Here is a 14,115-nt window from a genome sequence, read left to right as displayed (position 1 = left end):
CACATCTAAGATATGCTGATTTTCACTTCTTAAATCTCTGTCAAATCTATCTCAATTTAATTGTCCCTGTGATCTTTCATGCAGACCTTTGACATCACCCATGATGTGGGTTAGTGCAGCAGCTTCCTGGCCAGCCCCACTCCGTTTCTCCCCACTTACCTGCCACACAACCACCAGATAGATTGCTACAAAATGCAAACTGACCAACTTCTTCTTCTACTTAAAATCTTTTAATGGTTCTCCAAAACCAATAATGTCAACTTGAAACTCCTTAGCACAGTGCACACCAGCACTTCATGACATGAATCACCCCCACGTCTCAAGTATCACTCTCTACAATTCACTGCTTTGGACTTTATACCACAGGAATACCAAATGCATGGTACTTCTCCAAACATGCCATGCCTTTGCACTTGCTGCTTCCCTGTCCCAGAATGCCCGTTTCCACCTTCTTGCTTGGTGAGCTCCCACTGACCTTCAACAGCATGATGGTGTAGCTTTCCCCCTACACATTTCTCCGCATACCCTCTACCCAGACAGTCAGTCTCCTTTGCACTCTTCCTGAATCTTGTGTCTACTGTCATTACAACATGCATCATGTTCTTTTAATCACTTGTTCAGATGTCAGCCTCCCCTACATCATCACGCTTTCCTGAAGGCATGGTCTATATCTTTTTCATCTTTCTATTCCCAAAGCCTAGCACACCCATGCTATCAAAGCAAGAAGGGGAAAGTGAAGAAGACTGAACATTTCCAGAAGGCATGCATTCGTACAACTTATGTCAGCACTCTAGGGACTACATTAAGGAGTGTTGCCTAATAGAGATGCCACGTATTTCATTCAATTAATGCAAGGGAATCCCAACTTCATAAATAGTAACGTACTCAAACAGAGGATGCCGACTCCTGCCCATTTATTTCTTTAATTAAAATTCTGTGCCTTTAGGCCTTTGGTGAATTTTAGGAACAACTACATAGATCAAAATACCACAATATACTTTATTTCTTCCTATTCACCTAAAGCAAGTTCATTAATTAACCGAATTTCTCATTTAAAAAAGTGAATTTCTCATTTAAAAAAGAAACTCATTTTGGTCCAAGATGGCAACATAGGAGGCTCCTGAGTTCACTTTGTCCCACAGTCACACCAAATCTACAGCTATACATGGTACAATTCCCTCTGAAAGGAATCCAGAAATTGGCTGAGTGACTCCTACAGGTTAAGTAAGTTTGAAGAAAAAGAAGAAAAAAAAAAAAACATCAAAATGGACAGGAAAGGCTGAGACACAGTCTTGCCACAAACCCTACCCCTGGAACAGCAACATACTGTCAGGTGGGAACTCACAACGCCCAGCTTCTCCCCGAGGAGTGAAGGATTTGAATCTAACATCTAGAACCCTAAATTTAGGACTTCTGTCTTGGAAATGGGCCCCCAAAACTCCAAGCCAATGAAGCAAAAATTCAAAGCCAGTGGGGCTTGACTCCAGAAGGCCTGTAAGACCAGAGCATACAAAGACATAGCTCTTCACAGGCTCTCTAAGATTTGTGGTGGTTATCGCCCAGGGCTCGGCGCAGGCGCATCGGTCAGAAACGCCCATCTCCCAGTCTTCTCCTGAAAGAAACATATTTGCCTATATGAAAAGCTGCAGCCTGAGGGTCAGGCTTCTGCTTTTACACACACGTAGAGGCTGAGTGCCTGCTAGCCTTTTCTGAGACCTGGGAGGTGGGAGGATACCGTCTGGTGCCCTGGCTTTTACAGCTGCTGCCCAGAGGACACACCCCTAGATGACTATGGTGATTAAGCAGGGTTTGAGTCTGTGGGTTCTGTGGGATTGTAGCAAACAGAGGAACAGTTCTTAACCAGCTGTCACCCCAGGGCTCAGCGCAGAGGGCGTGGACAGGAACACCCATCTCCCAGTCTTTCTCTGAAAGAGGTTCACTTGCACACTTTAGGAGCTGCTGCCTGAGGGTCTGGCTCCAATCAGCCAACATCTAGGTGCTGACTAAGATCCTCCCCTTTGGGATGGGGTGTTGGCACACCCTCAACTACTGGGAGCCACTGAGAACAAAGGATGTGGCTTGGATAATCACAAATGTTGGAGAGACAACCAAGAGCAAGAGCTGGGCTGAATGATGACGTTCCGACAACAGATGGGTGATTGCTGGGGGGTGGGTAGGAATAAGAGGAGGGGAAATGAGTTAAGGTGGTCAAAATGCACAAAATTCTAGTTATGAGATAAGTTTGGGGGGAATGTAATATACAGCATGGTGACCATAGCCAACAATACTGTACTGTTTATTTGAAAGTTGCTAAGAGAGTACATCTTAAAAGTTCTCAACACAGGAAAAAAATTGCAACTCTGTGAGGTGAAGGATGTCAACTAAACCTAATGTGGGAATCATTTTGCAACATAAATATATCAAATCATTATGTTGTATGCCTTAAACTAATACAATGTGATATGTCAATTATATCTCAATAAAACTGGAAAAAAGATAATAAACCTGTATTGATTTTGTGCAATTTTGCCCTATGAAGTAAGACCCGCCTAAAGAGGCAATACTATCTTCAACAGAAAAAGAAGGCTTGGAAAAATTTAGTTGCAAAAATTTCCCTGATGTTTCCCTGACCAAAGAAAGTTCTGTGACATTCTAAGTACAATGAAAAGGCAGCGATGCAGGGATGGGGGTGACTGGGATGTTTATTGCCTCTGCATTCTTGCTTGAACCACAGTGTTTCTACTGACATAATACATTAGAAGATACGTAGGTAACATTCATTATTGCACAACAGAGTTCATTTTAAAAATAAAACTTGTACTTTCCTCAAAATTATATTATCTTGAACTCTCTTGCTGAACTTTGTGGGAATTGAAAAAAAAAATCCATCATTAATTTGCCAGAGAATCGGGGCAATTACAAGGCTAATCTAGTCATCCTGACCATGTTCATAGCCCATCCTGCTCTACCACTGCCAAACTGTTGATTGAGCTGGATTGAGCAATGGTGATTGAGCTGGAGCATTAATTGAGATGGCCTGGCCTGAAATTAAATTGTTAAGTTCCAGTGTGAAATGCAGAAGAAGAGATCTAGGCTCGGAAAGAAGGAAACATTTCCTGAGCAACTATGTTCTCTATTAGAGCCTGGATCCCCCATTGCTATGTTATTCTTAAGTTAGTTCTTTCTAAGCCTCACTTTTTTCATCTATAAAATGGGAGTAAATATAAACTCACAGAATTTCCAATAAAATTGAGTTGTAAAAAATTTATAAACTATAAAGTGATTTATATGTTTTTATGTTAATAATTATAAGAATCTATGCTAAAAGATTAAAAGAGGTAATCTCAAGATAGAAGAGTTGTAAGTAGGATTTACATTTTTAAAATAAAGGATAAGTTAAGTTTAGTTTGAAATAAACAATAAAAAATATTTTAGAATATCTCAGGTAACATGTGGGACATACTAGACATTTCTTTTTTTTATTTGCTAAATATTTTTATTTCCTAATCCTATATTTTTATTTGTTAAATCTGGGTAAACCTAGTAATAGATGTTTTTGTTTTCTTTATCTGGATTTTTTTAAGTTTCTGTAATATGTAAAATGCACGCAGTGAGAAGAAAAATTGGGATTTTTTTTTAACTGTTAGAAACAAGTATGCAGGTGATAAAATGCCGTATTTGTCCTTCTTTGATTAGAGGCTTTGCTTACTCAAACCAAGGTCTGTGGACCAGGAACGTCAGCCTCACCTGGAACGTGTTAAAATACAGATGCTCAGACCCCACCCCAGACCATTCATCTGAATCCATATTTTAACAAGATTCCCAGGAGATTCCTATGAGAAGTTCCACTCTAGAGCAACCTCAACTAAAAGCTGGGTTTTCAAAATAGTTGAATCCTTTAAAAAAGAAATCTTCAATAAGAGTGGAAGGAGACTCTGAGACTGAGTTGAGCAATCTGACGTGATCCAAGGACCACCCATGGGAGAGAGGAGGGGCCTCCTACTGACCAGAGCCCAGAATCCTTCCTACCGTCCATCCACCCATCCACATGGGCTGCACAGTCACTATATGACTTCAGGAGGCACCAGTCACATAAACTACTGTGAGAACAGTGCCCCTGGTATTGGGTATTTCTTGGGTTTTCCATTTGTTTTAGAAAGTAGAATCTATCAATGCTAGTGAACAATTAGTTAAACTGGTGAGATAAACGCTGAATAAAATCACTAAAATCCTTCTTTTAGCTAATACTCAAGATTGATATTTAATAAACGGGCACAATTTTGGTTGATTACTGACAATGCCTTCAAATGATCTCTTACAATTAGTAACAGATTTTATTTTGTACCAGCAATTCTGGTCACACTTTGAAAACACAGAGGCCATGTGAAAAAGAAGCATCATGTTAGAGTCCCACCTTCTGAAGTAACCAAGTTCATTTTTGGGGGGAGGGAGAAGTAATTAGGTTTTATTTATTTATTAATTTTGCTTTTTTTTTTAATGGAGGTACTAGAGAGTGAACTCAGGACCTCATGCATGTCTAAGCATGCACTCTACCACTGAGCTACACCCTCCCCCTCCCAAGTTCATTTCTGAGAATGAGTCAAAAATACAGGACAAACACACGCAGGTTTCCGTACCCTTCCCACCAAAGCACTTTTGCTTTGGAGCCCACCTCAGCTAGCCCCTGCCTTCCTCATTCCCTGGCTGTGGGCTTCACAGTACAGACCACGAGCCAAGTGTATATATACCATGGGCTTTGTTGCTGGTGTTGTTATTCATTTATTTACTCATTGTCTGTCTCTCTCACCAGCATATAAGTTCCAGAAGAGCAGGAATTTCCTCTGACTCATTCACACGTGCACCCCAAGTGCCTAGACAATGCCTGGTACCCACAAAACATTCAATAAACATTTATAGAAGGAATGAATCAAGACAGATCGTTCTCTGGCTAATAATAAACAATATCTCTTTGGTCACTGTTTGTTAATGTTATATTTTTTGTCTTTCCATCACAGACTTGGATCTTAGTCAGATATCTTGAGTAAATTTGCTTCATCTTCCACAAGATCCTTCCTGGATTGTCATAGAGCTCTAGAGTAGAAACTTTTATAATAACTTCTGACAATATTCAGACTCCAAGTAAATTGCTTCTCCCTCTAATGCATCCGCCTCTCACTTTCATTAGCCGCAGTCATATTCTAATCACTCTGTGCTGCAGTCTCAGAGAGGAAGAGGGAGAGTTCCAGAAAACAGTTGCTTTTTCCTTCTTTATGAAAAGCTTAGCGATCAAAAGGGCTGTAAAATCAACTCTCAGTGGCGCACGCACACACACACACACACACACACACACACACACACACACCCAACTCTAACCTTTCAAAATGTTCTTTGAAGAGGCAAGGGTGTTTCCTGGAATGTGAGGAGGGGAGCCCAGTGCAATCTCACAGGGCTCCCAGGCCTGATTTCAGAGACAACGCTTCAGCAGAATCGAAAATGAACAGATTGTGGGGAGGCAGAAAGGTTTCCTGAGATACGGGATGAGTGACAGGGAATACATCAATCAACACACTTACTACTCAGGTAAGGTTGGAAACAATCGGTGGTTACGCTCAGTTTCCCAGTGGAATCTTGGGCAACTCAATTAACCTCCCTCTCCCACATTCTCATCACTTATAAATTGAGTACAACAATCTGCCTAGCAGAGATTGTGTGGGATTTGGTAATAAATATGAGTAGAGGGCTATATGTGTGATACCTAATAATATTATGTTAATTAGCCTAAAATCACAGGGCTACACGGGGCCTCAAGAGGTCAGTCTAGCCCTTTCACAAGGGACCACAACTAAACCATTCCAGAGGGATTAGATTCTAATCCTTTAAGAGGTGTCTATATAAAGGGATTCCCAGAAAACTACCCCCTTTGTCAAAGATGCTTTCTTAAATTTAAGATGTCTCAATCCTGCAGCGTTGGTATGCTGTGCTTTTGCCCCTTCAGTGACCATATGATAGCAGCATCCTGGTGTAGAGAGAGCATGGATGCTGGAGTCAGGCTGACTCAAGTCCCCACTGGACTCTACTCTGTGCTGGCTACATGGCATTGAGCAAGTTACAGCCTTAACTTCCTCCAGCCTCAGTTTCTTCTCCTCTAAAACGGTTGTCCCACTAGGAAAAAAAATAATAAATAAAATAAAATAGTTGTCCTATTGACCCTGTCAGGTTGGTATCAGGACCAAGTGAAAAGAACAAGCCGCTTCTCACAATGTCTGCATTACCATGTGAACCGAATCAACAGGAACATCATTTTCTGGCTGAACGACCCTGGTTACTCTAATTTTTATTAACAATTTAACTTTCAAAATGTTAAGCATTTTTGTATCTCTTTTCTGATCCTTCTCCAAATTCCCTATTTTTTATTTTTAATATAATGATCAAAATCATAGGAAAAGGCTAACTACGCTGAATAGCCTGGGAAGATTTCTTCTTTACTTCTCCTGGGATCAGAAGGGAAGGCTGTGTGATAAGCCTTGGGAAGGCACTGGGACTCTTAGTGACGAAGATTCTTAGTGATGAAGACTTGGGAAGGCACTGTCACTCTTAGTGACAAGTGGTAGTGGAAACAGAGCCACAGGAGTTGAAGGGACCACAGAGAGTTTGGGCGATGCACAATGGGTAGAAACCAGCATGTCTGGAAAGAACAGACCCTTCTTCAATTTTAGGCACCAGGCAAACCCCTGTAGCCTAGTGCCTCCCAGGGAGCAGGCGGTTACCCCTATAATATTCCTGAACACCCGAGTATATGGCCTGAGATTTATACCAGTTGATCATGGGGGCTTTACAATTGACCAAGCACTTATACGCTCTGCATTTCCTTTGATCCTGGCAAAAAGCTTGTGTGAAAAATAATTATCCCTCTTCTAACGCTGTGAATACAAAGGCTCAGAGAGCTTACGTGTCTGGCCTGGGGTCTCGGTATTCCAATTCTGCATACTTTCTACTGTGCCATAAACTCCTGTGTCCAAAATCTTTTCATCTAACCTTGAAATCCAGCATTTCCACGTGAGGGTATATTCCAATGTAAAATTGAAGCCACTTCAATAAGTGGGCTTGTAAAATACAAAACTGAATCTGCAGGATGCTTACAGTTAGGTTGCAAAAATAAAAACTCAAAGCTATGCACAGGGAAAAAGACTTGGCTATAGTACAGAAAAATGGTAAAGGCCATTGGGTTTAGGTGGTAGATGGTGAGTATATATCTCCTGTTCATCTTCTCAACCACCTACAGATGACCAGGCTACTGAGTCAAATTATTCAGGAGGGCATCAATTCTCTGTAGATGATATGCCAAGACAATGGGGGGAATCACTTTTAAATTTTGACAGAAGTCCAGATTTTGCCCTGAAGGGACCAATTCATATTCAGAGCAGCAAATTAGAACAAATAAATGGAATTCTACAGCGAGCTCTAGGTCTGTCTCAGCTACTTACACTGTCTCTGAAAGAATCCCTCCCTGGAATTTCTGAGTGTGACTCTGGGGACAGAGGGGTAAGAGCTGTTCACTCTTTAAGATCATCCATTACTCACAAAGGGAAGGAGGCCATCAGTGGGGCCACGCTTTCGCATGCCGGTCTTGGGTTCCATCCATAAGCATCCAGGAACCATTGTAACAGGAAAACTAAGATCTCCTGGCTTTGGCCCCACCTCACAGGATCTCTTAAGAGGTGAGCCCAGAAGCTACCCAACATGTCCTCAAATCGGGCTTACTCACCTTCACACAGCCCCGTGTTCTCCAAGTGAAAATGGGCTCTGCACTGGGGCAGGCACTCGCCAGAGGTGATGTTTGCCCCAGACAGCTGCTCAGCTTGCAGTCCTTCCTCTGGCTTCTTGCACTGGGTGCACTGAGAGGGCTGCGGACCCACACAAGTCAGGCAAGAGAAATGACAGGCTGCCAATAGGAATAAAATGCAAAAAACAATCTAAGGATCATGTACATGTTACCACCAAGGGGAGACCCTAATTAAATCAAAACCACTTGGACCAGTTCACCAGATACATCCTTTCAGAAAACTGTTTTTCCTGCATTCTATACAAAGCACAGGGTGATAACATTACTATTTGTGAGAGGCCAAACGAAGGTGATGTTAACTAGTCAAATCTCTCAGGTCCTGAAAGGCTGCCAGACTAGATCATGGAAAAAAAATATAGCACACTGGACAATATTGGCTTGGTTCTCCAGAGATTCACATACAGTGGATAACGATTTAACATTATGGCCTCAGTTTTTATGGATGATTTTAAGAAGCATTCCTATAAAGGCCATTACTGTATTTTTGGCAAAAATGGTAGTTGCGTTACTATCCATTATGTCATCCATCACCCACTAAAGAGGGGTCCAGGCAACAAATTTCTCTTAGAATTTATGTGAGAAAAGGCTGCTTTTCTAGACAAGGAAGAGGCCCCTTTGGAGCAGCAATAAGAATTTGACAATCCATCACAGTTTCTGGTTTTCCTTGGCTACTGGTGAAAATCCGAGCCCAAGAGAGTACTCAGAATTTCTCACACCCACGTTCTGATATAATAAACTCTCCTGTACTTTAAAAGATTCTCTAAATTTTCTTTTTCATAATATTTATTGCAACTGCCCTGTTTTAAGTATATTTTTCTGCTAACTGTCCTCATATTCTTTTCCAAGGTGCCCTACGTATAAATAAACGTAAATTAACTTCACTTAATTAAAATGTTTGCTCCCAATGTTCTAGTTTCAAAAGGCTCAAATGAATCTGCCTTCCCAAAGAGCCCAAAGCCTTTTTGGCAAACAGGTATTTAAGATTTTCCATTTTATTTCAGCCCAGAGGCATTGCTAGTAACTCTCAGTTTGCTCAGCGATATCATTAACAAGAAGTTCTTCAGGAAAAAACAAAATGAACACTGAGAAAACCATTAGCACATCTTGGAGAATGGAAAAAGGAGGAAATAAGAGTTGGGTTTTGTGTTAATGTACGGCGAATTCCTCTCAAGGATAGCCAGAAAAATCAAGACCTTTTGGATGTCTTCACAAATATTCCAATGTGATTTTTTTTTTCAGATTATCCCTTAGTAATGAAAAAAAAAAAAAAAGGCATGTAATGCATACATAACCATATGGGATACACTAGAGGAAAAGTTGCCCCGGAAAGTGACTTCAATCTACATCCTCGCGATGGGAAAGTCTCTCAAGAATGAGGGTGACGCCAACGATACCTTTGCAGACCCCGCGGTTGGGGTAGAAGCCCTCTCCGCAGCTGGGCAGGCAGTGGCCTTGGCGCAGAGCCTGGGGGGCGCTGCAGGCAGTACACTGAGAGGCGGCAGGGCCGGAGCAGCTGGCACACGAGTGGTGACACGCTGAGGAAGAGAGTGCGGGGGACACGTGGGACTGAGGTGACTAAGAAGCCTATGTCTTGGCTGGGCTCCTTATGTGCCACTCTCACTCAGTTCTCTCACTCAGTTCGCTAGCTGTCACACCAAATCAAGGGAAAAGACACGTTCAGAGATCGTAATATCACCAGAACCACCCACATTGCTCCTTTACCCATCTGTCACCCATGTGCTAGCTATGATTTATTAGCTACCCTTTACTTAGCATTTGAACTAAGTGTTATACACATATTGCACTTTTTAATCTTCATAGCAACGTTATGAGGTAGGTACTGTGAACCCCATTTTGCAGATGAGAAAACTGAAGTCATAGAAAGTTAAAAAAAATTGACTCAGGATCACAGAGTTCATTCGTAGCAGAGCTGAGATTTAGCCCTAGGCTTGCCTGAACCTAAAACTGCCCATGTGAATAGGGAAGAGTGGAAAGTTCATTGATCTGGGTGTTGGGAGCGCTGGCATTTTTGACTGGTTTGTCTGTTAACTTATGCCCTTAGCCAAGTCTGAGTCTCTCCAGGCCTAGTTTCTTTGGCATATGCACAGTGAGAGGCTGGACCAAATGGTCATCTCAAATACTTACAGCTGGACATTCTAGGATCCTAAGTAAGAATTATATGAAAGAATCTGAGCACTACATGTGATGATGTCAGCATGCATCTCCACTGCTTTGGTTCTGGCGGTAGCGGTGGGACACCTCTGACTCTAAGAGACAGATGGTACCATGCCATCCTAACAGACAGCAGTGAGATACTGAAAGAAGGCTCAGAGGACAAGGGTCAGGAGCTGGGAGAGGGGAGTGTGGAGACAGGATGAGCCTGTTGGGGGCAGGATATCGAGGAAAAGGGATGCACAAACACTGGATGAGTAAAGAGGTTGGCAAATAAACAGGAGGTTGAAAAGACAAGGTTGTGAGACCAATCTAAATGCCCTGCCACTGACAGACACTACAGGTGGAAGTAAGAATATGTGGGTTTGTTTTGGAGAAGAGGGGCAATCAAAATATCGTAGGCAGCAATAAGTTACCACCTCAAATGGGAATGTCTCCTAGTTTAAGTTGTGTAAGTCTGAAAGAAACACTATGGATAGCACATAAAACCAAATTTTCAATAGATACAGACTTTAGCTTTACAAGCTATCAAATCTGGTTTACTTATTTTATTTTTATGGTGTGATGTAGTTGCCAATATATGTGTTTATAAATGCCATCTAAGGAATGATTGTCATACCTACAACGTAAGTTAGTGATGGTTTACAAGTACACAAGGACTGTACAAAGATACTGAAGGTGTTCTTGGCATTTCAAAAAGACCCAATGATCTCTAATGATGATTGATATGTATAAGTCCTGTATTTAACTGCTCTAGTCCTCCAGCATCCACCATATTTCCTGCTCCCATACCTGATCCACATAGGTTCTATAAGGAAAAGCGACTCCTTTTAATTTGACAATTTCCCATCATATAAACAAATTTCCAAATGAGCAGCATACAGCAGCAAGCATAACCAAACGTGTTACATACTTTTTGATGATGAAGATGGTGATGATGATGATGATGATATAACCATTTAACAATTACCCATGTCATACCTTTGCATCTGCCCGTGGCATCAGCGTAGTAGCCATCAGGGCATTCAGAAATGCATTTCCCATCATTCAACACCGTCTTCTCAGCACAGGTGAGACATCTGGGACTACTGGGGCCACAACTCTTACAGGATTGATCACAAGCTAAAAGGGGAGGAAAACTCATCAGAGAAAATCAATAGTGAGCAAAGGGAGCAGAGAAAGTCTATTCTTTACAACATCCACAGTTGATATCAACATAATAATCACATTCTCTGGCTGCTCAGCTGAGTTCTATTTCCTTGATTCCAACATTTCTGTTTTCACAGTTGAAGGAGAACCAACTAATTATTCATTGAACTAAGCATAACAAATACTGAGGCCCACCTATACAATATATTAAGTGTATCCAACTTAATATGGGACTTAAAGTCAAAATGGTTTTGGCAGTAGGGTTGCCAGAGTTAGCAAATAAAAATATCAGATGCCCAGCTAAATTTGAATTTCCAGATAAATAATGAATAAATTTTTTAGTTTATGTTTGTCCCAAATATTTCATTCTGTGTTTTACCTGACAACCTTAGTTGGAGAGAGAATTCAGAAATTCAGAGTTCTACTAAACAAGGTCATGCTACAAAAATTAGGTAGAAATTGCTGAACTTCACACAACCTTCCAGGATCTATTCATTCACTTATTCATTCATTTAGCCCCCAAAACATTTCTTAAGCTATGTGTTAGGTCCTGTGTCAGGTGGTAGAGACACAAAAGCCAAATCAACTTGGTCTCTACTTTAAGGGACCTATTAGTCTGCCAGAGGGAGATAAACACGTGTAATATTAGGAATACTAAACACATCACTTAGTAGGCACAAGAAACATTCCAACAAAATGTGTGTGGGGTAGGCGGTATGAAAGGTCAAGAAAGGGTTCAGAGAAGAAATGACCCTTGAGCGCTGTCTTGGAAAGTGAGTCAGAGAACGCCAGGCTGATGGGAATGTACTCCTGGCTGAAGCAGCAAGGCAAGCGCAGGCCCAGACCCCAGGAGGATCCTGGGAACCAGCAGTTCCGTTCAGCTGAGATAGTGTGAAGGGCCAGACTATGGAAACTACACCAGACTAGTCTAGTGGAGATTCTCATCCCGTCAAAGACACGGGGAGCCCTTACACAGTTCTAAACACCGTAGAAATGGGGTCATGTTTGCATATAAGAAAGATCACTTTGGCTTCAGTTTGGAGACAGTTGGGAGAGGTGAGAAAGGAGAGTTGGGGGCCTGGTTGGAAGATGGTGGCAATGCTCACGGAACGCGATGATTGGGAGTTGAATCAAGGCTGTGAATGAGGTGACAGATTTGAGAGTAGTGCGGGGAAAAGTGTCTCAAATGGCTTCCAGGGCTCTGGCATGGGGATGAGTGACGCCACTCAAGGAACCCAAAAAGGAGGGTAGGTGTGGGGGATTAGGATGGGCTCGCTTTGGCATACATGTGGCCCGCAAACAGCCTGAGTTATAACTCTGGGACTCAAGAAAGAGGCCCGGGGGTCATTACAGAGAGGTGGTTGCCGAGATCAGAAATGAGTCGATTTATTCAGTAAAAGGAGGAAGGATTAGAGAGAAGTAGTCAAAGATTAAGAGAACACCAAAAGTCACTGAGAGAAGAAAAAACTAGCAAAAGTGACTGAGAAGAAGTGATCCAAAGGTAGGAGAGAAAAACAGGAGTATGGTGGCTGAGAACCCAAGAGCGAAAAAAGTTCAAGAAGGAAGACATTTACAGTACAGAGAAGACAAATAAAATCTGAAGAAGGTTCACGTCCCTTAGAAATTGGGACCTGGTGACCTGTGCCACAACCATTTCAGTGGATTCATCGGACAGAATGGGAGTGAAGGCCATGATTATAAACTGTTTCTTTACAACGATATTAAACTCTTACTCATTCTTAGTGGGAAAGTGGTCTTTCTATTTTCATATATTCTTTACATAAATATGTCCTTTACTCATATACATATATATCCTTTTGTTTTTATATAAATGTTAGCATATTACGTGGTTTATTTCCCTTTTTAAAACTGTGTGATAGTTCTTGGATTTGTATCAATACATAGAAATAAATCCATCTCCTTCTTCTTTAACTGTTAAATAATAAACAAACAAACAAAATAAACAAACTGTTCCTTTAAAGGCGCTTGGCTGTGAACAGAAGGGCACAGGTAGGAAATAATTAAAAGGGTAACAAGATATTTTGTCTCTCCAATAATGTAAAAGCCCAAGGCCAATACAGACCCTGGCAAAGGTTTTTAACAAGAGAAGAGTCTGAATAATCGTTGAAAGCATATCTAGGAGAAAAAGGGGAATTACATTCAAAAGCACAGATGGGGAGATTAGCCTTGAACAGAACAGAGGAAAGCTGCCTTTCCCGAGAGTGGAAGCGAGGGGAGGGGGAATGCAGCTGCGGGTAAGCCTATGACTCAGTTGACTCCGTACTCCTTGGTTAAATTCTTTAAAAACAAGCAAAGCAAATCTCTTCTCACGACCAGAGACTCAATGTTTGAGGTATAGAGAACTGTGAAGACTTATTCTGTCTGTTCTTTTAATCTACCAACACTATTCTAACCTCCTGAAAAGTATTTTAAGAACTTGAGAAAAAAGATGGCAAGTGATGAGGCCAAATGTTCCATCCCGAATCCTGGAGGATCTGGCACCTCTAGAAGCAGACATGTAAGGCAAATTCATCTTCAGTAAATGGATAAAGGCCCTGGCCTTCATATCAGTGAAGAAGAAAATCAGCCTCTCAACTCATAACTGGAACAAAGAAGCAAAAATGAATCTAAAAAGCACTCTCCCCTCCCACCCTCCAAAACTTCTGAAGTTTCTTTTTTTTTTTTTTAACATTTTTTATTGATTTATAATCATTTTACAATGTTGTGTCAAATTCCAGTGTTCAGCACAATTTTTCAGTTATTCATGGACATATACACACTCATTGTCACATTTTTTTCTCTGTGAGTTATCATAACATTTTGTGTATATTTCCCTGTGCTATACAGTGTAGTCTATTCTACAATTTTGAAATCCCAGTCTATCCCTTCCCACCCTCCACTCCCCTGGTAACCACAAGTCTGTATTCTCTGTCTGTGAGTCTATTTCTGTC

At 41.4% G+C, this 14,115-nt stretch overlaps 1 protein-coding gene across 4 annotated transcripts in view; it reads right to left on the bottom strand.

The window, feature by feature from the left end:
• Positions 1 to 14,115, bottom strand: part of FRAS1 (Fraser extracellular matrix complex subunit 1) — a 409,376-nt gene that overhangs the window by 177,267 nt on the left and 217,994 nt on the right. For all 4 annotated transcript variants that reach the window (XR_012500267.1, XR_012500261.1, XM_074345854.1 and 1 more), the window contains exons 16-18: positions 10,997 to 11,137; positions 9,238 to 9,378; positions 7,766 to 7,942 (exon numbers count right to left, since the gene is read on the bottom strand). Coding sequence is in view for 2 of the 4 variants with exons in the window: in XM_074345854.1 (XP_074201955.1) it covers positions 7,766 to 7,942; positions 9,238 to 9,378; positions 10,997 to 11,137 (459 nt within the window). In the remaining 2 variants the exon portion in view is untranslated. The remainder of the gene's footprint in view (positions 1 to 7,765; positions 7,943 to 9,237; positions 9,379 to 10,996; positions 11,138 to 14,115) is intronic.

The sequence above is a fragment of the Camelus bactrianus genome, chromosome 2 (genome assembly GCF_048773025.1).
Source record: "Camelus bactrianus isolate YW-2024 breed Bactrian camel chromosome 2, ASM4877302v1, whole genome shotgun sequence".
In the NCBI taxonomy this organism is placed as follows: domain Eukaryota; kingdom Metazoa; phylum Chordata; class Mammalia; order Artiodactyla; family Camelidae; genus Camelus; species Camelus bactrianus.
This window is presented reverse-complemented; position numbering and strand designations above follow the sequence as displayed.